Source organism: Aulostomus chinensis, chromosome 22 (assembly GCF_037954235.1).
Source record: "Aulostomus chinensis isolate RoL2024-O1b breed Wild chromosome 22, RoL_Achi_v1.0, whole genome shotgun sequence".
Classification (NCBI taxonomy): Eukaryota; Metazoa; Chordata; class Actinopteri; order Syngnathiformes; family Aulostomidae; genus Aulostomus; species Aulostomus chinensis.
This window is the reverse complement of record NC_141341.1, coordinates 6,261,818-6,286,991: the sequence shown is the minus strand read 5'-3', so window position 1 is coordinate 6,286,991 and position 25,174 is coordinate 6,261,818. Positions and strand designations below refer to the sequence as shown.

Genomic DNA, 25,174 nt, shown 5'->3' with positions numbered 1-25,174 from the left:
TTGTGATATCTTAGGAAAGGCTTGAGGGAATTTCTGCCAATTATGCATGAATGGATGAACTGAAAAGATTTTGAAGGTCAAAGGTCAAGGTCACTATGACAGGCACAAGTCGTGGAGGCACACGTGGAGGTTTTTGTTTTTGGGCAGCTGAATTTTGATTTACTTTTTGTCTTGCACGCATGCATATTAGCTTCAGTCCCACATTACACAGGAAGTTTAATTTGCAAACATTTTTTGGACCAGTTTTCATCCACAATTTCTACTAAAACTCATGAACCACATGCATTCAGCACAGAGCTGCTGCACAATACGTATTTTTGTGCAGGTTTGAGTAGAAATGCTACGTAACCATTTACATGTCACAAAGCAATGGGAAGGAGATGCCCAGTTTTCAGTCCAACTGCCACCTCGAGCAGTACGAGCAAATCAAAGGAACAGATGGACGCTAGTTGGACTACGAATACATCGATGACGAACCCGTCCGTCTGAGAGAAATCCTCTGCTCTCTCTTATTATATTGCATCAGAAATACACCCACCGTGAATCAAACATCTCATCACATTTAAAACGCAGCTCTTCCCCTGCCCCTCTGTCTCCAAGTGATGCATTAAAAACATGCGCGTCTCCGAAGGGAAACCTGTGATCTCAACGAAATATTTATTTTCTCATGCTGTGAAGCAGTTCATCTCAGATGCTTCAGAAAATTGCTTCAATTCCCCCTCAGTGAAAAACGACTAAAAGACAGTATACAGCTTTGCAGCCTTTGAAATTGTATCCCCTGCGGGCTTTTTGGCCACTCCTAAATCCCTTAGTTACTTTCATTGTTTGTGTTGGCGTTAATATTTCATAAAGATGTTTCAATATTTATTCCTCTTTTTTCTTCACATAGATAGCTGTCTCACTAACTCCCTTGAATCATACATTTTAATGCACTGAGTGATTGCGTCCCGCAAGCGGCGTGTGTGTTTTTCTACCCCTCCCTCTGTAGTACAAGCATCTTCATGAATAAAACATGAAGTACTGCTTCTGCCAAGAATCTCTCCCTTTAAATACGGTGTACAATAGGCTGACATAAAAGCTTTTATCTCTTTAAATGAATATGACATGTGTCTTCTGGTGTTCTGATTAGAGCCTCAAGAATTTCATGTTAAAAATGTTTTATTTGGATTATCAAAAATCAGCAAGTATATTCACGACAGTTTCTGTTGAATACCACGGTAATCAAAAGCAATATGCTGCTTATTTACTCTAAAATATGCAGCGTGTTTATTCTCAAACAATAGTTTGAGAATAACAATAGTAAAAGAAGGGAAAATTGAAAGTAGGGGGAGTCACACTATGGGAATATCCAAGAAGTGTTTTTTTTTTTTAACCAGTATTCTTACAGTACAGGGTACACAGTCAGACCTTACAGAGGTGTCGTGTTGGGAGGAACTAATACTCGAAAGTATTTCTAACAACCATACTTTTCAACACTTTAGTCTCTTTTGTCACTTTGATCTAGTTTGCTTTGCCCCAAACCAATATGAACATCCGAACATTCGATTTCTTCATCCACGTTCAAATCAGCTGAATATTTGTTCATGGCTTAAAAGAGGCAATTTATTAATTCTGACTAACTGCTCAGTTTAAGTTGCTGTAAACGCCCCAAAAAACACGCAATAAGTGCGTAAAATGAAAGCGAAGCTTGAAAAGACAATGTGCTATTTCTCTCCAAAAATATCATATTGTCTTAAAAACCATAGTGCAGTCGTAGCCTTTTCCCTCATTGTTAAAGCTGAAATCATTTTAGTCCCTTCCTGTCATTTCAACGTCAACGCAAAAGAAACTGTGGCCCAAGTTAAGAGTACCTGAACTTTCCTTGAATCGCCTCTTATTCCTTTTGACAGTAGGACAACATGCCTCCCTGTTCAGATGAGGACAGCTGAGGTTTTGAGGGTGGATTCTGGAGAGGAGTCGGGGTGTGGAGGACTACTGTGATGCTCCCCTACTAGGCTTGAAGCTGCAGGTGTCTTGCTCGCTCTCCCACAGTGACTCCACAGCGTCTCTGGACGGGGTTTCCAGGAGATTTGGAGGCTTTTCGCCATTGCAGCCCTGTCTGCCATCTTTCTTTTGAAGCCTAAGGTTATTCTGCTCTCCTGCTTTACGAATGTCATTGACAGTGCATTCATGGCTGTCATATAACGGAGAGAGAGACAGAGAGAGGTACAAGAGCACCGCTAGGTTGTTGATGGAAGTGAAATGTGTGTCATGTTGAGATTGATCTGCACACGAGAAGTGCCACTATGATTTATACACGATCGACTAACAGCATTCACATGATTCTGAATCGAAGTAGATGACTCCACATTAATCCCAGTACATCTTGATCCGCCAGCGACTCCTTACACAGCTAATAGTAAAATATTAAAATGAGCTGGTAAAATGTGCGTCATGTACCCCGCCTCCTTCAGTTGGCTGACGGCTCCATGACGGGTGCCTGCAGATAGTGACTGATGTCAAAATCTGCTGAAGCTGGTGTTTAATGTTTTTCTCAACCACAATTCTGAATAGACATCTTCCTCCACACGGCAATAGGCACCAAGTACCAGCCAATTAGATGTGGGTATTGTGGAGCTGTAGGTGTATGACCATTTCCTCCTGGGTTGGACAGAATAAGATCCTCTAGCACCTAATATGTTGCCCACCTTGCTCAAATATTGATAAATAGTACAAGCAAACTGCTGAGAGAGAGCAAACACAGTCGAAATGATCCGATCTGAGGCTTCCAGTAACTAGCATTAATGTTAGCCGTGCTAGCCTAGCCACTATTGATGCTAGCACTGTTGTGGAGGTAGAGAATGTTTCAAGGCGTGTTGGACTTTGGAGTTTTTGGGAACCACTGTGACATATTACTTACCTTCTCTTCACTACCTAAACCTGTTCCCAAGTCTTTGTGTGTTTCTATTATGAAACTGATTGACAGTGTTTATTGTCAAGAAATTCAGTTCTTTTATTGTCGTTAATTCAGCCGACTCAGTTTCAGTGCACCAAAGACAATTTTAAGGAACAACAGCAGCAGCAGCAAAGTTCATCACTGCTTTATTTCTCCTTGTATTTGTTTGGAGCTGCTCAGGTGTGTTTTAGCCAAGATACGACAGCAAATTACTGTCTGGACCAGGAGCTGGCTGGAAGGGCCAGGGGACTTAGAGAGGGTAAACAGTCACTCAAAAGTTTGTTCATGACTGCTCTCGCTCTCTCTCGCTCTCTCTCGCTCTCTCTCTCTCTCTCTTAGCCAATAATACCCAAACAGAAATAAATCATGGTTGTTGTTCTCACTGAAACACATCTGACTGCTTATAAAAATCTATCGCCAGCTTTCGAGCCCAACACAACACAACACAACACAACACAACACAACACAACACAACACACATGTTACAGCAGCGCACCATTATCACTTCAATATTTAACTTCTCTACAACATACCAGCCTTGTTGGGGCTGAATTTTTCATACCTGCTGAAAAACCAACACAGGAATATCTCACGCAGGTTTACATGCAGATGTAGCGGAAAAACTTAAGTCACAGAATCAATTATTAACCCTTTTAATGCCTGAAGACTGAAGATGCGTCTCAGCTGGAGAGTCTCAAATACAGCGCTCTCCATTGTACGCTCACTTTTGTTCTTTTCAAGCTCGAACTGTTGAATGAAGGAATATGGACACATTTTAGAATAAGGCTTAAGTATGGAGAAATACCTGTCCTTTCTAAATAAATGGTTGTCAGCTTCACATAAGGACCCTTTGATCATTATGGTTATTAAATCTTTTAAAAAAATTCGGATCACAATGACAGGTATATTGTTAAGAATTAATTCTTTTAATGCCTTAGCCCTAATCACACAGGAGACTTTTGACACAAATGGTCACTCTTTTGACACAATGGAGAACTAAAAGGGAGGCTGACTGTAAATTATCTGCGGTTCCTATGGCTTGAGTCGAAAGGAGCTCAATCATTGTGTGTGTTTGTACAGCAAGAACCAACTTCGGTTTCCAATGGTCATTAGTCCAAAAAATGTGTTCTGACCTCCTCCGGTCTGTGAAAACTTCAGGAAACTACTGAGTGAACATTCAAGGTGAACAGAGTTTTCAGTAACCTGTCAGAGAAGTTAGACAATCTCAGGGGGAGACAGACCCCTGGGGGCTGCTGCCTACTCCAAATCATTGGCTGGCAAGGGATTATTTTGAGCTTGAGATGGGTATTTGAGCAGGCCAGAGAGATGCAGGAGGGTGATAGATGTATGTTATATAAGCCAGTGCAAATTGGACAAGAGAGGCTTAATAGATTCAGTTCATTAAATGCTAATGAAGTCTAATATTGTCTTTAATTTTCGCAGTTGCGGTCATGTAGAGTCATACTTTATCAAGACTGTGAAGAGACTAAACAGAATGAAACATGAGATAGATACGGTGGCCCAGAGGAGCAAAACAAAACAACTGAGAAAACACAAATTTGGTGTTTTCTCACCTGTTGTATTTCATGAATTGTTGTAGACGGAAGCCTTCATAAAACCCAAGAACAAGGTTTGCTTTATTTAATGATAGGAAACAGTTTTTAGCCTCCAGCATCACAATATATTTCATTATGTGCCATGCTGGTGAAATGATGTGTTGTGATGAATAGTGAAACAAACACTTAAAAAAAAAGAAAAAAAAAGCGCTAGTCTTTTACTCTTTGGGAGTCAATAATTAACCAAAGTTTAAAAAAAAAAAAGGAAAACTGAGACCCGGTGGAAAAAAGGACATTAATATTTCAATTTTTTCTCTTATTAATTTAATCACATTTCATATGCTGATTTGAATTGGCCATGCTCCTCCACTCAGCGTTGACTCTAATCCCAATCTAATTACTAATTATACGGTTGGAGGTTGATTGGACCAATCCTCCCAGCCAAGGCCAATTTGACTCCCTCTGATGTCGAGCACCTTTCATGTGCAGCGTCTCCCAGGTTTTGAGGACGCTACGTGTGTGTGTGTGTGTGTGTGTGTGTGAGAGAGAGAGAGAGAGAGAGAGTGTATGTGTGTGTGTCTTATCTAAACATTATTCAGCACCCTCAGACAAGAACAAATGAAATGTTTTCCAGTTGCTTCTATCTCACCAAAAAACGAACACAACACAACTGTCTGACCCCAGATTTCTCCGCATTAACCCTGAAAAAATAGTTTAATAGAACATAAACGCTTATCCAAAATAGCTGCTGACATTTTATAATTTTAATTATCTAAATGATTTACAAACTCATCTCATCTTCTTTCAATTAGAGTCACGTCGTATCGCTCAGCAGCTCCATCATTGAAGATGATCAAGTGGTTATTTAGCTACTGAAAACACGGATTTCAGAGCTAAATTTAGTTCACCAATGTATACCCCCGTGTGTGTGTGTGTGTATGTGTAGCTTGGACAGTGTGTGGGAGTGTGTGTGTTAGAAATGTCATCTCAATTAGCTGTTGAGCCGGGAGTCGTGTGCGCTTTGACAGGGCAGTAATGAATGGCATCGTACTGGGACTAAGAAAGTCCACAACGACCAGAATAATCCAACAATTTCTTCCTTGTGCTTGTGTGCAGGACAGGATGACAAGCGTGTGGATGCGTCACCACCACCATCATCATCATGAGCTCTGTGCTTGCTTCCTATTTTGAATTTCCAACTACGAATGGTGAGTGTTGCCATTGTCGGTGCAGCCACAAGCAACATTTCTAAAGCCGTAATACTCACTATCAAATTAGAAGACGTCACATTATCCACATTCCGGCTCAGTGATGGTATGGATTCCAGGCAGCTGTAATGGCGCCTTACATGCAGACAATTGGGGGTTTCGTATAATTAAACTGTCTTCTATCTATCACAGTCATTACGTGGACCACATCTGAACACAGAATGCGGACATTAGGCAAGCCGCATTAAAATGTAATGGACTAGTAAATAACATAAACACATAAATTATCTCCACAGCTGCACTGCTCCAGTCAGAGAAAAGACTGGTGCTGCGTCGACTGCAGGTGCTTGTTACTTTATGTTGATGGATATTTTGGAATCACATTTGCGTCCTCGTGCCTTCTGCCCGAATGATACACTGGGAGTCTTCTTGTCCACGACTCCGCCAGTCTTGTGCTGCACGTTTCCTCCATCCACATCTCCGTGATCTCTGTGAACAAAACAAATAGTTCACAGGAGGAAGCTGTCAGGCGTGACTTTTGACAGGCTTCATGATGGAGGTTTCCAACTGAGTCCTGTTTTTGTAAATGACGGCGCCACACAATGGGCTTGATTTAAATATCCCCAATCAAACCTTATCTAAATATCAACCCTGATTATTCAGTAGCTGTGCATCACTGATTGAAGACACTATTTTATTAATTATGTGGCAGAATACTTAGCATTATACACTATTTTATTGATTTCAAGAATTTGATTTTGTTTTTAATGACTCGGTGCAAACAACATTATGTTGGGTAAAAAATATCAAATCAAAAATAAATGAATAATTAACACAGGGTTATAGAATAAAACTAGGAAAATGTATTTCTATTTCATAGCAAACTATATTCACTCACCATTCCCTATGAGATGTGGTTAGTGCAGCCCATGAAAGCAACAATTTCTTATCTTGCGCTATCGTTCCTCCAGTGGTTGCACTTTTCCCCTCACACACACTGCTGTCTCCAGCAAAACCGATCTGACATCTCCAACTTGCATGGCAATGAAACCATATCACGGTGTTCAGATTTCATTTCTGCTCCTTGGGGAAATATTGTTTCAAGCCATTACTCTTCATCAAGGGGACGTCATACCTACTCTACCGTTGTCCTCTGTGGCCCCTGAATTTAGCTGTGCCCCTGAGACGACGGCATACGTGATGTACGAACCTCTAAACCCCTGTCATGTAGTCACAAAGGACCGACGCGCAATCATCCAAAATTCTTAAATGGTGCTTGCATAGAAATTTCATCACTATTTCAAGTTTGAGATGCATCAAACACCATCAACTTGATGAGTTGATCATATGCTGAACTGGAGTAGCTTACAAAGTACTATTTAAAAAACAGAATCACTTGGGGACTTGTGATCTTACTGTCTGTGTTGAATATGCGCAGTTGCAGCTCGACTGGCACGGCATCAATGATCCATGCCCGTTCCCCAATCATCTTCGCTGTGTGCTCTATAAATGGAATGTCACAAATTACAGCCCTGGTGGATTCACGCTGCTCTAATCCTCTGTGAAACTGCGAGGGGTTATGTAGGGAACCCTGCCAGTTACCTAGAGGGGGCGAATGATCTCTCCGACCTACCTCTATGAACCTCAGTGGTCGCTCTGTAACAGGAAAATATCTATCTCTGTTTAATATTACTTGCACCTCCCACCAGTGGCACAGAAGATGAATCACACCTGTCAATCCTTATCCCCTGTGCCGAGAAGCCATGTTTGTTTATATTGATCAGCAGCATATGTGGCACAGCTGTAGTCGGAGGAGGCGGGTGCTGCTGGCAGAGGTTTGTTCACGCTTTCCCTTGGCAACAGTACAGTTGGCTGGCGAGACAGCAAGCAGGACGCACTCAGCTAATCAATACAAACAATGAGGCAGCAAATGAAGTGTAATGTTGGATTAGACAGAAATGAGGGAGAGAGTAAAGCTTTTGATGATTTGGTGCTTAGAAATGATTTTGTTTAAGGAATCTAGGAAGATGTTTTCTCATAAAGCGTAATTTCATTCTGTTTGTTCGAAGCAGGGTGGTTAATTTGTGCGCGCGAGGGCTCAACCACTCATAGAGATGAATGTGTGAAATTGTACGTGCAAGTGTAAGAAGTGGGGCAAATTATTGAAGGTGCAGCATCTGGCAATGATTAGTGGTCATTAATTGGTGTTAACGGGTGCTACTAGTGTTTACAGAGTTGAAGGATAATTAGCTGGGGGTCAACGCAGGGCTGAAATTAACATGTCAGAACTTTGCAGCTGTTTCATGACAGCTAGGTGGGCTACTGATGGGGGGTGCCAAGTTAGCGTACAGGATTTTGTGTGTGTGTGTGTGGATGTGTGCGCGCGCATGTATGACCTCAATGATATATGGGAAAAAATTATATCAATGTCAATTTGCCAGTGCGACAGAGTAAATATTCATGATCAACGCAAGTTGCACATCAATAAAGATGTGATGATCCTCGCTTTTTATAATGCGTGTTGTGATGCTTCATAAAATGGCAAAAATGTCGAGAAATTATCCAAAAGGTTTGGTCCAATTAATGGATTGCAATTACGAGCAGTTTGTACAGGCATTGATACTCTACAAAGATGCCCTTTAAGGATATATATATATATAGCACCGTTTGTGCCCTTACTTCATCCGTCAGCATGCAAAGGATTGTGGGTGTTTGAGAAGGCGCAGTGGCATCCTTGGAAATATATTCAGACATCCTTGGGCCCTTCAGTTGAAGTCAGTGATGTAGCATCCGAGAGCTGCAGCTGTTAGGACCCTCCCTGCACTTTGAGAAGCCCTCGGTGTTAATGCATCTGCTCTGGTGTGGATCACTGCAGAAGTCAAAATGACAAAAAATCAAACCCTTCAAACTCGACTTGCAGAGCAAACAAGGATAAAGAAACCCCAGTCAGTGTTTGGGGGGGGGGGGGGGATCTAGTTGGCTCAGCTGCAGCACCTGCATAAACACTAAAACTGACTATGGGTAGCTACCTCACACAGCTGTGGACACACACACACACACACACTCACACACAACTGTGTTGGGGAGAGTAAAGGAGATGCAGCTCTCTGATTTGACTTTGTGAGTTAGAGCTGGGGCACTCAGGGCAGCCATTGTTATTAATCCGACAGTGGATCATGGAGTCAGGAATGGTGGAGCAGGATCCCCCCCCACCACCACCACTGGTACCCCTTTAAGATGAACACTGAAATGAACAAACACCGGCCTCATGCAACAAACTGTCACTAGCATTGTCGAGCTGAGGGATTTGTGTCCCTCCTCACAATGAAAAATGATCCTCATTGATTTTTGTTGCCGTTGTTTCCATTGTGCCGCCACGCGTCACAGCCACAGGGTGCAGCATCAAGAAGTTGTGATCATTTATCGTTATCTTAGAGCTCACTGTATAATTTAGTTTCCGCGTTGCTGGTTTTATTTTTTATTTATTTATTTATTTATTTTTTTAGCCTGCGTTAGCTGAAAACCTTATTGAGGGGAGATACTGTATGTCAAACAACAATCATAGCCTATGTGGAGTGTAACCATGGTTACAACAAGCCTGGAACATCCATAAGCAGAAGTGTAAGGAACATTTCTTAACCCTGTATATAACCTAGAACTATATATAACCAGCCTTCCAGGCCCCTTCCTCTCTTCATCCAAACTTTTTGACGGTCTTTCCCCAGCTGGGGCACTGGGTAAAATTCTTTTGGCCTTAAATATAATCTTAGTTTTAATTCTACACATGTACCTTTTGGCAAAACAAAAGAAAACAAACCAGTTCAAGTAAACATTTTCTTTATTTATTGGCTTTGTGTGTTACGCTCAACTGCCTTCCTCTGATCTTTTACGGATAACACAAAGCATGTCTGCCTTGAGAGCCCCGACACATCCAGAGCTCACCACACTAGAGAATCGCCGCCTGTTTTTATCCTGTGATACAGGATAATGACTGCAGAGAAATGGGACTAAATCCATTGTATGATAACCTATCTCAGTCTGTTGGACTTTTTTTCCCCCTATATATGAGGTCTTGCCTTTCATAAACCTCCAATTCATTGCACTCTCTATCTGTGCTGATACAGTTTCTCCATTCATTGAGAGGGAACTCTGGGGCTGGGAGATAGAGAAGGGGAGAGAATTCCCAGCACACTGCGGCCATTGTGGGAAAGCCAAGGTGAGAATATTAAACAGGAGGGAGGATTCTCTTCTCTCTTCTAAACCAGGATTAGGGCTGAAGATTGTGAGGAAAAGGGTAAGACTCAGCCTCAGTAATAAGATGTTTAAATATGATGTAAAAATAGTAATATAGGTTCGTTACCTGTCTCACAACCAACAATTAAAAAAACTACTCAGATTTACTGCATTAAACATCAAATTTTTTTTATTTTGTTTTAATTGCTTTGAGAAAAGTGTCATGTTGTCGCTTTAGTCCAGTTTCCTTTTAGAGGATCAGTGATCCGACTCCAACAGCACAGACGAACGACGCTGCCCTCCTACTCAGCAGTTGAACCGCATTTCCAGGCAGCAGCGCCCTCCACCACTCTGACTGCAGGTCAGAAGTGACAAGAAAGATTGATTTGAGCAAATTTGTTTGTCCGCCGCTGCCTGAGGCTTGTAGCTGCTGGTTTTTGTTGCTGTTTTTCCCAGCAGAGACGATGTAGTTTTTGTGGGATAACGTTTCATCGAGTGTCCAGTGAGAAGAGGATGATAAAACTGATTTCAGCCATTAGTTATGTCTGTTGCACTGCACTGTTTTAACAGCAGTCAACAATCTGTTACTGGGGCAACTATGAATAATTTCACATTCATCCCGGAACATTATAGACCAGTGATCCTCAATTGCCAGCCCCCGGGCAACATCTGGCCCGCTGGCTGCCTGTTTGTGGCCCCCGAACTGTCATTCCTTCACGGTGTGTTTTGATTGGGTCAGCACATCAAGGCAGGGTGGCCATTTGGGAGGTTTCCCGAATGGCCAGTGCATGGTTGGGTTTTTTTTTGGTAACCTCAAACGCCGCCTTTGAATTCCACGCCGTCTGATAATCCACAAGCGACCGCACTTGCACTTCACTCTCCGTGCCAACGCTACACAGACAGCCTGTTACTGGGTCACTCAGAGTTCACTGCTGACAGCGGAATTTTTTTAAATTTTCACTTTCGTTTTTGGAGCAGTTTTTAAAATTTGAATCAGTTTGTTAAACTGAAAGGGACCTTTGGTTTGATTTTAGCGTCTATGTTAGTGTGGAATTCCTGAGATGCTCGATTCCCCATCGGACAGAATTCCATTTTTTCCTTCTTCCTTGTGGTTCTTTGTGTTTATATTTTTAAAAAAGAAAAGTGTTCTTAACCCCCTCCTGACATGTTTGACTTGGAGTCATGACAAGGGTCATGTTTTGTTTTATTCAACTATTTATTTTAATTTATGTCAAAATGGAAATGACGTTTTATTTGAGTTCGTATTCTTGTTGTTTTGAATGAAAAGGATATTTTGTTTGGAATATTACAGTGTTATCACAGGTGGCCTGACCTGGACCTCTGACTCATTGTAAAAACCAGGACCCTGGCACAGACCAGCACGGTGACCATACACGGGCCTCTGACATACGAGGCTCTGACCCGTCAACAGATGTATGACTCGTTAATGGCACGTTTCTCCTTACGATACAAAAATGTCGAAAGACAATCTCACTGTTTACAATCGACAGTCAGAAAATTAATCAGTCCCCCTGATGATGACTGCAAATTGCCTAAGATCATGTTGACACATATTCATTGCAGCACGTAGGAGGAGGCGGTGGAAGTGAAGCCGCCATTTAGCCTGCCAATGGCCCCGGGGGATTCTTCTTCTTCTCTTGCATTCGTTTTAATGTCTGGCAATTAACGGCCGTCTAACTGCCTGAGAGAAGAAGAGATGGAGCGAGTACAAAAAAAAAGAGAGTGAGGTTCATCGAGAGAACAAGGACGGAAAGACAAAAAGAATAAATCAAAGCAAGGCATCAGGAACTGGTCTGGGTTTTACTAGGTTTTCTGCAGCTTTTTTTTTTTTCGTGCAAGAAATGTATTTAAAAGCAATAGTCATTCATTGTTGGGTTATTCTTTAGCTCCATGCTAACATGCCCCAGGGGAAAAGCCTCTCATCCTGTCTGGAGCATAATCTATACATTTCAGTTATGTACTTACAGTTCAACTGTTCATCAGGAAAATCAATCCTGCCTCGTTTTCACTCATACGAGCTGTTGATACTAATAATTTCCATATCTATCAGTGTGACAGGCACAGCATGTTGGTTTGTTTCACTCAACGGGACAAATTAATCACACACATTTAGTATAACAAAGGAACATTGGAGCTCCGCATTAACTACACTCACGCTGCTTTTGATGGCCGAATTAAATCAACGTTTTTCAGGCTTCTCCGTGAAGGTGTTTGTTAACAGTTTGTAACAGCAACTTCTTGGCCTGCAAATTGTACCGTGTTTATGAAATGATGTAGTATGTTAAGCACCAGCCTCAAGTGTAATTTCATGTTTTTTACATGAAAAGCCTTCTGTGGATATGCAGCAGAATTTCTTGTCTCCTGGGCAATATTTCTGTGTGTGTGTGTGTGTGTGTGTGTGTGTGTATCTATATATCTAAGTATATATATATATAAAATCGATAAATGTCACTCGTATATGTGTACATCTATCAAAGGGCAATGTTAAAGTGCTCATATTCAGTGGCAGCTCTGTGTAAAATAACGTATAACACAAGCACATTATAGGCAGATTACATCTATTAGTTACTGCTGAGCTGCATGCAAATAGCGTGCCCATGGGAGGGCAGAAAATCATTTTAAACTTCAATAAGTTACAAGCGGTGGCAAGTCTACCCGTAATCTCCACAAAGCCCCAGGCAACAATGAGGCTGGATGCAATTAGTGGGGAAATAAAATTCTACACAGTAAACAAAGAAATAATGTAAAAAGACTAATGAAAGAAAATGAACATCACGGAGTGAGATTGCCGTCTTTGATGAGGTCGCTTCCTTTAATTGTCGTAATTGTCACAATGCAGCTGCCTCTAACAAGGGTATACCATGGCAGTTTTTGTTGTCTGCACTGGAAGAGTGACTTAAGGCTGATGTGTTAAATCAATATCGTATTTTAATTAAGAGGACATATCTCTTTGTCTCTCGAAATAACATGTTTCATTTTTAAGATCTTTGTAGTGCTGGGCAGTAATTGAGTTAAAATACTATTACTTTAACTTGTTTAACTCCAGATTTTCTCTGTACAGTAAAGCAACAGTGGTCTCTTCCTCTACAGAGTGTTACACCCCCCCCCCCCCCCCCTTTAAAAGAACATTTTGATTTGGGCTACAAAGATAAAATTTGATCTTACGTGACATAATCAGTAAAAATATTGCAAAAAAGGAAAGAAAAAAAAACTGCGATGAAGTGAACTATCCTGTACTGATAGCATGAGCATCTTTTGATAGTTTTACTTTTGATACTTTTATTTCAGATTCAGAATACTTTATTATCCCTTGCTGGGATTTGGGCGCTCTCTGTCAGATTTCGAGAACAGGAGTTCATATAAAAATATGTAAGACATGTAAGACAGTAACAGCTGTACGGTAAAGTTAAAGTATTCAGGTTTATCACACTTTTGGTTAGAAAAATATAGAAAAGAGGACATGGTTAGAACGTCAGCATATCAGCGAAATTTGACATTAATTTGCTAAAATAAAGATTAAAAAAATACATATAGTGATTCCTACCGCTGCCTATCAGTGGGTATTGGTGGGTTTTAGGATTCTAAATGAATGGGCGCGTCCCGACGGTGCCGCACTGCTATTGGTGAATGCGACAAATCTCCGTACCTGATTGGAGGATAGGACCTCCTGTCATCACTGTTGACGTGTAAACCAGGAAGTAGCAGAGTGGTGAAGAGTGGTGTGTTGGCATTTTGAGGAAATTAAGATCAAAGTACAATCAAACTGAGTTTTTTTTTTCTTTTTTTGGTCCACTCGTGTGTGTGTTCACGGAAGCCGCGAACGTTGGAATGCCGAAGCCCCACCGCCGCTGACGGACGTCTTCTCTGGACAAACAACAGCAGCGTAAGTGTCTTGGTGAAGGCTTCGAGTGCACCTTTATTGGATGCTTCCCATTGTGCAAAGATCAGATACGTAGATGTGTTCATATGCACCGTGTGCAACAGTCAAACTTGAGCCTCTTCAATGACTTTTACAATTAAAACGCAAAGGTAATCCTTTCATTCTTTTGTATGATGAACAAATCAAATCAAATTAAATCATCTTATTCCAGAGACATGCTGCTCTAGTACATGGATCTAGTTCAACAAAGTAACCTTAAAAGAAAATAAAACACAAAGGATATGATGTCCGTCACAATGTGTTCTAGAAGGAAGTTTGACAGCTTGTTTTGTTTACAAGGTCTAACATCATTCAGAGGACTTAATTATAGAAATAGAAATGAGAGCTTCTGAAATACCAGGAATTCAAATCAATGTCTGAAAGGGTTAAACTAAAAAAAACAACAAAAAACCTTTGCATGTAATGACCCTGAGTGACCGCAGACACTTCAAGTATGTTTCAATAATTGAAATATTCCTTCATAGTCCAACTCGGTTGCTATGATTACTGTAGGGCTGTGTCTTAAAATCAATACAGCAATATATGCTGATACTTCTTTTTACAATATTATATTAATATTCAAGGCTTTAGTATCAGTACATATCCTCATGTATTTGGCACATTATTGAGTAGCCCCCTTCCTCATGACCCAGGTGTAAAATGGTGAGCTTCTTACCAGCACCCAGCCCTGCTGTAGCTCTCTGTGTCCAACTGTCAACATTACATCTGGACATTTTTCTCTCTTCCGTCTGTCCTCGTCTTGTTTCCTTTAATTTGCTGAAGCTGCTGGAGAGCAATAGCTGTGAATATAAACCCAACTCTCCGCCGGCATTAACAGTGTTTGAAATGTAGCAGAAAACAGTGTTTTGTGTAGGTAAAATTCAGGTCTCCCGAGGCGGCCGTCTCCCATGAGAAGGCATCAGTCAGCGCAGCAGCCCGCCACGCTCCTTGAACATGCTAATTCAGTCTCTCTCCTCGATTCCCTGGCTGTAGAGTCTCTACCGCTCCTGTTCTTCTTGACTGCACAAAGATGCCTCTTTTTTTTTATTTTAAAATTCTTTGTTTGCCTCCCTGCACACCTGCTTACACGTTTTTCTTTCTGTCACAGATGGAGATGGTCTTTTTCATTCTAATCAATTATTATCAGCTAGATATTGAGTTTTCATTGTCAGACCACTCACACACACATATATATATATATATGTATGTATGTATGTATGTGTATATATATATATATATATATATATATATATATATATATATATATATATATATATATATATATATATATACTTTTTTTTTTTTAACCTGAGAACAAAGGTCAGAGTGAAACGCACAGACCTGCCCCTCCACTCACACTTGCTTTTTTCACTATTTTAAACAAAAGGCTATGGTATTGATTGCAGTGTGTTGTGAGGGAGCCTGTCTGGAATTTAAAACAGAGAGCTCTCTGACAAACAAGCTGCATGGATGCATGAAACACACACTGATTTCTTTGCACTTTGTAAAGCAAAGGTGTTACTTTTCAGTGGTGCATGCATATATATTCTTCTTTGGCCAGCACACTTGCGTAGTTACACATGGAGCCTACAATTTATATTATTTTTAGTTCTTTCTCCTCTGTATCCTCCCTGTGAGCTGTCAGAGTAATCAAGGAGAGCTCATGGTGTGAAGGGAAATGGTGTTAGACTAAATGAGATGGATAGGACATGCTCATACTGTGAACGTAACACACGTGGAAAGGTGGTGAAAATTAATTTAATTATGTCTCACAGATGTATGTGAAAGATAAACCATCTGCCTGATCAAAACTGACTACTTTCCTGCGTATATGACTGTGTATTAACTTGAATCCTTCTGCAGATTTCACACCCAATCTCAGGTCATGGAAACAACTAAATCCATGTTTGATTAAAAAGAACGATCAGGTTTAACATCGAGATCCAACTCTGAAACTCAGAAGGGTTTTCCCCCCCCCCCCTCTCAGGCTGAGGAAGGAGAATGGGGAAGAAGGATGCCAGCACAACCAAATTACCAGTTGATCAGTACCGAAAACAGATCGGTGAGTCTCCTTTTATCCCCGTCATACCAAATGTGAAATGACTTGGCATCAACTGATTACAGAATTTTTAGAGATTGTTTTTGTTTCACTGCATGATTCTTAATTAGTTCACGATCATAATTGTGTTTTAACACGCATCCTGTGTCACTTTTCACCTGTATCCCAAGCTACGTTTGACCTCTGTTGTCTTTGCAAGAATTAGTGTCATCTTTGGCCTGGTAATTCCTCCAATTTGTCGTGGTGAGATAATAAACTTGAACAAGCCTCAGTGAATAAGAGTTTGTATACCACCAGTGTAGTTAATTATGCTTAGCTGCTCTTAGCTCCCCGGGGTCTTTCTGTGTGAGTCTCCATGTTCTCCCTGTTCCTGTGTGGGTTCTCTCTGGTACTCCAGCTTCCTCCCACAGTCCAAAGACATCAAGAGGGGACGAGGCTGATTGATACTCTAAATTGAACATAGGTGTGGCTTTGAGAGCCAATGGTTGTCTGTCTCTATGTGTTGGCCCTGTGATGGACTAGCAATCTGTCCAGGGTGAACCCCGCCTCTCGCCCGAAGGCAGCTGGGATAGGCTCCAGCCCCCCCGCTACTCTTAATGGATAAGCAGTATAGAAAATGGATGGATGCTCTTGGCTCTGAGGTCACATTGCTTCAAAAATTGCACCTATGATATCATGTCAGCAGTTGTATTTTCAAAGTTTAATGTGCTCTAATCCAACGGTATTTTGTTTCTGCGATTTCCCCGCACATGCAAAGGCCTAACTAAAGTAGTGTGGTAGGTATCAATCAAGGTTGGTCCCCTCCAGCTTTCTTGATGTGCTTGCATGAAGATTACAACTTATTTCAGGTCCCTTTGTTTTGTTTTCCTCGTAGAGCAAAATCTAAAGGTCACTGACTGCAGAGCAGGATAACTGTGAGCTGCTATGACTGTGATGCACATGCAATGAGATTCAGACTGGATTAAAAAGAGAGCAACTTTAAAAAAAGGCCAGGGTTTGGTTTAAGATACTGCTAAGACGATGACATATTATCCAAACAAACTCCCAAACAGAGCAACAAATGATTAGGTTAGTTTAGGTTGGGTCAGCCCATTGTTAAATTCTTGGTCAGTAGTAGGACAGAATCTAACTGATGCCGTTAACAAGGGCTTTTTGAAATGTTTTATATGTTTTTTTTGTTTATCTCAATTCCCTTTTTCGTCCCCAGACAAACAATAATTAACCCCAAAAAAGTAAAAAAAAAATTGAAGCCCTTTAGCACACCATCTTTGATGGTAAATTTAAACCTACATGTTTCTAAAAAGGATCTTATATCTGCGCTAACCAAGCCAGCATCTTACTTGCTTGTAGGCGATGGTTGTCAATGAGACGTCGGCCGATACAAACGCATGGACGATAAATCGCTTCAGTGTTCATGCCAGACTTATAGGATTTTCCCTTTCTGGAGAGTTCTTACGCCACAATGATTGCAAGGTTAAAACCAGCAATTAGAGCAGAGCAAAGTAATCCACCAGGAATGTGCACTTGCGTGTGTGCAATTGGCCAACGCAGCATGGCGACGCCACATTGTTCTCCTGGATTCCAGTAACTGTCACAACAGTGTAAATTTCAATATCATAAAATTCACATTGAAGCCAAATATCACGCTGTTTAGTTCGTTGAACATCAGTACCACAAACTGAGGACTTATAACACTTGAAGTCAGCAAAAACAAGGATAAATTCCCACTTCATTTTGGATTCTTCTGGTACCCAGTGGATCTCCATCGTTGAAATGGCAAGAGTCGAAACCTCACCTCTTGATAATGAGAAAGACACTCGTGGTATCACAGCATTCTCAGGTTCCTCCTTGAGGGGAATCGTCTGAGATCATTTTCTTCACGACATTGTTTGTCCATGACGACAACACAATGGAAGAAACATATGAAATAGGACGCCATGATACATGTGCGCAGAAAATTCCCTCCTGACGGTTTCAATCCTCGCGGGAATAATTCTGACAAGAACTCATGGATTTTTAACAATTTACTGCAGAATAAGGGAAACACTGGATGACCATTTACTCCTTTCTCTGTCTGAAGAGGCTTATTGATGATGGATATACGGTATATACATCCTGACGTGTGATCCAGAGTAGCGTCTCCTGGAAAACTTGAGTGGGTGAATTCCTGTTGACATTTTCTGTTTTTGAAATTTCTTGGTGAGTTTGGCCCGTTGCACTCGCATGCACCTACTGTAGATCTTCCTCTGAAAGCGTACATGTTAGCAGGAGATTAGGGTCAGACCATGTGATGATATACACTATGTCATGTGATGATAGAAATCTATCTACCAGTAGAGATTTGGCCACTCCACAGAGGAGCTGTGGTCTGGGAAGACTATGCTGCTGGATTCTGGCATGATCTTGCAAATCTTGCTGCATTTGAAGGACACATGAATGAGGTGAATAACAATAATGATAAGTAAACTGTAGTTATTGTAAACAGTATTCTAATTGAATTTACAGACCAATGACTGCATCATGGATACTGTTGTTTTACTCTAATAGAAGACTTTGGCCACGTTGGGCTCACCTGCAGTAGTTTGGAACATAGCCTGAACTCCCCGCTAAAGTATTTCTCAGTCCTGGTGGTTGGGTGCAGTGAAGGGAAGGAGTAGCCACCCCACCCTGGTCTTGAACCTGGGTCCGTGGGGTACAGATCAAGCTCAATGACCACAACACCAAAGATGTCCGTAAAGGGACTGATATGCTGTGTTGCAGTGGATTGTGGACCCACCTCTGATGGCCTCAGATCAGTTCACCTCTGACACCAAACGTTGTGATGGGAGAGGGTGGTCAGCTAGCCCTGGTCTTCAACCACAACAGAGATGAAGAAGCCCAAAGAGTGATGTGGCAGTCAGAGCGCGTGTTTCCTGTTTAAATGTCAACCCTCCTCCCAACACACCCTGTCTCCTGGATCAGGACCAGCCCTATGAGTCTGTATTCAGTGCTCACAGGGCAATAGATGTAGAAATGGAGGACATAGGACAGCGAAACGTATGATTGACCTCCAGTGGAGTACAGAAAACCATACTGAGTACTTCAACATCTGATATCTGGGAGACTTATGATATGGTTTGAGACACAATGGGGAGTTGTTCCCACAAAAGCCCAGCTATCCTTCTTTTGGGGTGTTGGGAACCACTGCTTTTAGACCTGACGAAAACACATAATGGGAAGTAGGAGGAGCACCCAAACACCAAGACCACCAGACGACTTGACAGGCACAAAGGGAGGGAAAGGCTGGCTGCTGCTGTATCACACAGCATTGTTGTTACTGTACAGGACACTGATACCTTGCCTGTGTAGGGAGCAGAAGTAGGGAGGGATGGGAATATGCTGCGTAGCCCGGTGCATGTAGATAATTGGTGACAGAAAGTTTCTACAGCGCTGGTGCCGCAGGGGGAACAGCAATGACAAATAAGTGTGCGTAAGCCCAGTGCTGCAGCAGTGTGTTTGTGTGTGCATGTGGCTCTGGAGCTGCACAAACAAGCCTCAGGATAAGTCAACACGAGGATTCCAGAAGTTTAGCATCATAATAGAAAAACAAAACCTTACACAGCCGGATGTGATTCTCCATATCAGATATTCATACTGTTACTTGGAGTAATTATTCTAAATGTTTTCCACTTAACGATTGATTCTTACCAGATGGTTATATATATATTGGGTTATGATTAATTCTTTGCATATTTATTCTCCACGTTCACATGTTTAGCTCCACTAATGGCTTTCGGAAGCAGTTTTAAGGGGTTAAGTTGGAGTTCATATTAGCTTAAGCTAGCTACTGGTACTTAGAATCTATTGAAGAAAGTTGACATTTAATTCATTTAAAAAAAATGTTGATTATAAAGGAGCATGTTTTTTCTTGCTTCTGTATAGATTAGAAGTTGAATTCAAAATCCATCCATTTTCTACCGCTTATCCTGTAAAGGGTGGCAGGGGGGTGGAGCCTATCCCAGCAACCTTCGGGCAAGAGGTGCGGTTCACCCTGGTCGGGTCGCCAGTCCATCACAGGGCCAACACATAGAGACAGACAACCATTCACACTCACAGTCACACCTACGGTCAATTTAGAGTATCAATCAGCCTCGTCCCCTCTTGATGTCTTTGGACTGTGGGAGGAAGCTGGAGTACCAGAGAGAACCCACACAGGAACAGGGAGAACAAGCAGACTCCACACAGAAAGATCCAGTGCTGGAGCCGGGACTCGAACTCAGAACCTTCTTGCTGTGAGGCGACAGTGTTAACCACTGCACCACCGTGGTGCCTCTGAATTCAAAGTCATAAGGAAAAAAAAGATGTGAACCTTGAAATGATGCTTGACAACATCTTTGAAATGTAAAAGAATCGAAATACACCAGAAGTCCATATTTTGGTGAATGACAACTGTTCGTATTCATTCACATGATGGATCCGTTGTTTATCGTCTTCGCCTAAAGAATTTGATTAAGATTCCTGTAATCTTAAAAAATTGTCACCAGCTCTTTGCTGAACATCCCGTAGCATGTCTGTGAATGGTGGACTACCTGAGGTGCCCCCCCCAATCAAATTCTCCCTTCTCTATGTTGTGACACGTGGAGGAGACAGCCAGTGGCCCTCCTAATGAATTCCCACTAGCTTCCTGTCTTCTCCTGGCAACACGCTCCCCATTTCTATTACACTTCCACTGAGTCTGAGAGGTGGGGAGGATGGTGGACCAGGAGGGGAAGTGATCGGAATTTAGTGGGAAAAAAGAATAAGAAGGGCGCGAAAGGTGGGTGAAGACAGAAGCAGCTGCCTAATGCCAGCCAGTGGTCTTCTCCTCTCTGTCTCTCTCTCTCTCTCTCTCTCTCTATCCCTCCATCTCTCTCTCTCTCCCTCCCTCTCTCCCTCCCTCCATGGTGGTCCCTAGAAATGTAGCATCTCTATTCCCCAAGAGACTCAGACATATACAAAACACACACACACACCTCCTTATCCTTCCTCTCATTAGTTCATTTTTCGTTTTTTCGCCACCCTTTCCAGATGGATACGGACGACGCCTTCTCTGCTTTTCCTCCCTCCTCGTTCCCTCGTTGGATGTAAATGAGGCTTAATTGGCAAGGAGTTAAAATATCACCAGGCCCTTGCATGTCACATATCAGAGAAAACCTGGAGGCTGACCCCAACTCTATACCTCCCCTTGTGAGGACTTTGTACTTGTTCTCAGCTCGTAACCTCAACGTTATCATTATCTAACCCTTACACTTAATACTATCCCTAACACGAACGCCATCCTTTTGGAGTTAAAGCCTGAACTGGATTACTTATAACCTCTTTTATGGACTAGCTAAGATGTCCATAATTGGAGAGTACAATAGGTTCTCATAAAGATAGTAGGACCAGAACACACACACTGAGCAAGCTGTTGCCTTGCTGCCCCATTGTTAGGAAAGTTCCTTTTTCTGCAGTGTGTTGTTTCTAATTAGACCAAGACAGCCGGCTCTGCCTCATGTGAAATGCGCGCGTGCGTGCACACACACACACACACACACACACACACACACACACACACACACACACACACGCACGTTCTGCCAGGTGGCTGTTTTGCCCACAAGACCCACCCTGGAGATTTGAACTCAGGGGAAGTCAACTAAGCACAGGTGAACTGTGTGCAGCTCAAACCAGAGAGATACTCGGGCTGACTCCAACGTTTAGAGCTGTTAACTTTCAGATTGTGCAGTATGTGTCGCCCCCTCTGGCTAGAAGGAAGAGTGCGCATCTGAATCGCACCTCCGCCTGAGATGTTAATCTGCCTGGCTCCGGCTAGCAGGAACTGGATCGATGACTCCCTCTTGTTGAGAGCGCCTTAAATGCATGAGTTTGATTCCTTTGTCAAGCTTAACTGTCAGAAATAAGATTTCAGCATAGGGACTAATAAGCTTGAAGGTGTATGAGTCCAGTAGAGTGGACAGTTTTGGGCCGTTCTTACTGATGTTACCCCGTGTTGTTCTGTCTTTCAGGTAAACAGGACTACAAAAAGACAAAGTCAGTCTTGAAGGCGACGCGACTAAAAGCCGAAGCCAAGAAGAATTCCTCTGGATTCAGGGTGAGGCTGGCCTGGACTCACTAAAATCTGGTTCTGCGTGTCTCCCACTGCATCTGTCTGCCCTCCTGTCTGCATGCTTGTCTGCCTGACTGCCTGTCTATCTGCCCGTCTGCTGCGACCCATCTGTGGTTCTGCTTGTCCGTCCGTCTGCCAACCATCTTCTTTCCATTTGTCTGCCTGCCTGTTATGTCTCACTAGATCGCGTTCAGTATCACAGACTCTCTGACTCGATGCTACTTATAACTCACTGTAGCTCTTTTGGGATCGTAAGAATACGTCAACCTGAATGATGTGGCTTGCTGCTCTGCCTGTATGTGTTGAAGAGACACACAAGTGTTAAAAATGATTGTTGAAAGAAAGAGAGTCCTCCATAGAACAAGGTTAACTGGCAGCGTGGAAGGATTAAGGAAGGAAATGTCCTTATGTGTAGCAGAGAAGCACAAGGAGAAATAAAACAAGCAGAAAGTGATAAGATAAAGTTGGGAAATATGAAAGTGAGGAGCAGTGAGGATGTTGCCAGGGTAGAAAAGTGTGTCTCTCCATTTCCGTGCCACACTGCAGCGATTATTAGCCGCTGTGCAGGCAAAGATAGATGACTTCATGTTTATCGCCCTGGCAAACATGCCTCTTCTGTTTATGCTTTTTCACATTCAGTTGGCGAACCAATAAACAGTTTTATTATTTCACAGTTTCTCCTTATAGACTAAGCCCTTGCCAATAAAATAGCTTTAAAATCAGCTGTCATAGATTTTTAAAGCCTCTCTGAAAGTGCAGATCAAATCAAGCCCACAGAGATTTTTATAGCTGTTTAAAGTGAATTTTACTTGTAAGAAAATATGATTCAGACGCATTCCATGTCAGTTATTTTTTATGTTTGTTTTCCTTCGCAGTGTTTAAAATTGGTTCTGTTTACATTGCATCAAAAGCCAAAAGGCTTCACCTCCTCATTAAGCTTCAGTTGGCACGTCGTAGTGAGGATTAAACGCTGGGTGAAATGGTCAGGTTTTAAAATATGCATCTCTTAGACACGCAAGGCCTCATTAAGCACGTCTTTAATCCAATTAGATTAGTCCATATCTTGAAATATTGATATTGCTCATGAATAATTCAGGTTTTTCACGCCCAGGACAAGGGGAATTTTCAGAGGTTGGATTAAAAATACCTCTGGGATGAGGATATTAAACTGACTTAGACCTCTTGGCCCTGAGTTCGATTGAAATTCAGCCCAAATGTAATGGATATTTGGTCACGCTTGCTACCCATCAAGTCCTTTTAGCGTTACATAAACTTGTGATTTTTACACCGCTTCCTGATGAGAGCAGAAACCCCCTGTTCTGTCTTGGAACTGTTGGTTGACAGCAGTAATTTGGCTGTGTTTTTATAGGGCCAATTTGGATTTGGTCATCCTTTCCTCTCCTCCTTTCACCATTTCCCTGCATGGTTGAAATGTTTGTCTCAGATGCATCTGGCACCTCAGAAGGGCCAAGCAGACATGTGGGCACAGGGAATCTGGCAGCTGCCAGAGCAGGCTGTCTCAGGGCTGTCCTAGTAGCAGGGCAGTCTGGGTGCGTTGGCAGAGAAAAAGGATGGAGAGACTGAGAGAGGGAGCGAGGGAGAACTTCTGTTCCTACAACAGTGATCAGTCGTCAGGCTACATAAAATGTCAGAAATCTGCCACCTGTTGTAAATGTGCATAGAAGCACACACGTTGTATCAGGTTGTGTTTACTGAGGTGATGTGTCGTTACCTGAATGCAACTCTGCAGCTCCTCTAACCAGCGGATGGCATGATGTCATGTATTCAGAGTTGAAGAAAGTGGTGAATCACTCCATCCTTCTGTAGTCCAGAGAAGAGAAGTGCATTCAGAGTTGCTCCAGCATACGAGCTTGCAGCACAGGAAACAAGGCTGCTGCCTTGTCTAATTGGCACACAGGCCTTCTGTTCAGTCCCGCACTGTGTTCCCTGGGTCTTATTTAGCTGCTGAGTCGAGAAAGTTTGGAAAGATGTGTATGGAATTTGCAGAGGGTGGAGGCTGGAGATAATGACAGTGGGTATATTCCAGCTGTCATCGCTGAATAAATGTTCTAAGCCCAGCTACTGTAGTTACGTCTCCATACCTTGAATAAAAATATTCTAGTTGAATAGTAGCTTCTTTTACCATTACTTGTGAAAAAAAAAAATCAGCATGAAGTTCAATACTCAGGTTCAGAAGATTGTTTGAGGAACTTTTAAAATTCTCATTTATTTCCTTGGAATGAGTGGCGTGCTGAAATCCTGAATCCTAAGTATTTGCTTCTGACACGAGCCACGTCCTTCTTCCTGAGCGTTGGACCAACAAATTCCATTTTTGTTCAGCGTGCAATCCGCATCATCCTTTGTGTCCAGATTAACAAATCAGCGTGCTAAACATTCGGACATGGTCCAACCACCGGCTGGCGGTTTATGTAACATCTTCTTCACCTGGGACTGAATTTAATACTGGAATCATGACTCCTTTTTGCTTTTTTTTTTTTTTTAAAGAACACAACATTAATCCTAACTATCTTTTATTTATGCTGCACCAAGATTCATGACATCTCACTGCAGGACCCAGACAAACAACCTGAGCATTTGGTAGGAAATAGGAATGACTTTTTCTTTCTTTTCTTCTTTTTTTTTGGCAGCAGGTCGAAGCGAGGGCCCTGAAGCCGTATTGCTTATAGTCGCACACGTACACAAATAAATGCACACAAACAAACCCAAGAGGAGAATAAAAGGCGGCCCAGATGAGATGATGTCTGCTGAGCTGTGGCTTGTCGCCAGGGTGACAGTGACCCAGCTCCCAGCATGCCGAGTGTGCTGCAGCTGCAGTCGTAGCTGAGAGAGAGAGAGCCGTATGATAAAGATGATGATGTGCTTGGACTCCATCCAGGGGTCTCCATTAGAATGTGGTTTGAGAGGGAGGGTGTGTGTGTGTGTGTGTGTGTGTGTGTGTGTGTGTTAGTGTGACAAGGCAAGAGTCAACACAGTGGGCCGCTCTCCTCCAAAACAATGATCTCAATCAAGTGCAGGTGCTTTCTGTAACTCAAGTGTTTTCACCAAATCCCCTCCAGTTTGTTGTCACAGACGAGAGAACCAGCTGTTCTCTTTCT

At 42.2% G+C, this 25,174-nt stretch overlaps 1 protein-coding gene and 1 long non-coding RNA gene across 6 annotated transcripts in view; one reads left to right on the top strand and one right to left on the bottom strand.

Moving 5' to 3' along the window:
- triqk (triple QxxK/R motif containing) overlaps positions 1-25,174 on the top strand; it is a 169,989-nt gene that overhangs the window by 119,542 nt on the left and 25,273 nt on the right. The window contains exons 3-7 of one of the 5 annotated variants that reach the window (XM_086194041.1): positions 5,608-5,699; positions 9,824-9,915; positions 13,768-13,836; positions 15,860-15,934; positions 21,958-22,043. In XM_086194041.1, the coding sequence (XP_086050167.1) occupies positions 15,874-15,934; positions 21,958-22,043 (147 nt within the window). In that variant the 5' untranslated portion in view covers positions 5,608-5,699; positions 9,824-9,915; positions 13,768-13,836; positions 15,860-15,873. Of the gene's footprint in view, positions 1-5,607; positions 5,700-9,823; positions 9,916-13,250; positions 13,837-15,735; positions 15,935-21,957; positions 22,044-25,174 lie in introns of those variants that run through there. The other 4 variants (XM_086194040.1, XM_086194043.1, XM_086194042.1 and 1 more) reach the window with 4 other exon arrangements.
- On the bottom strand, positions 6,065-17,348 carry LOC147240503 (uncharacterized). Its single transcript, XR_015111331.1, has 3 exons — positions 17,272-17,348; positions 8,379-8,568; positions 6,065-6,188 (listed from the first exon to the last, which is right to left on the bottom strand). It is a non-coding gene; the product is annotated as an uncharacterized LOC147240503 (long non-coding RNA).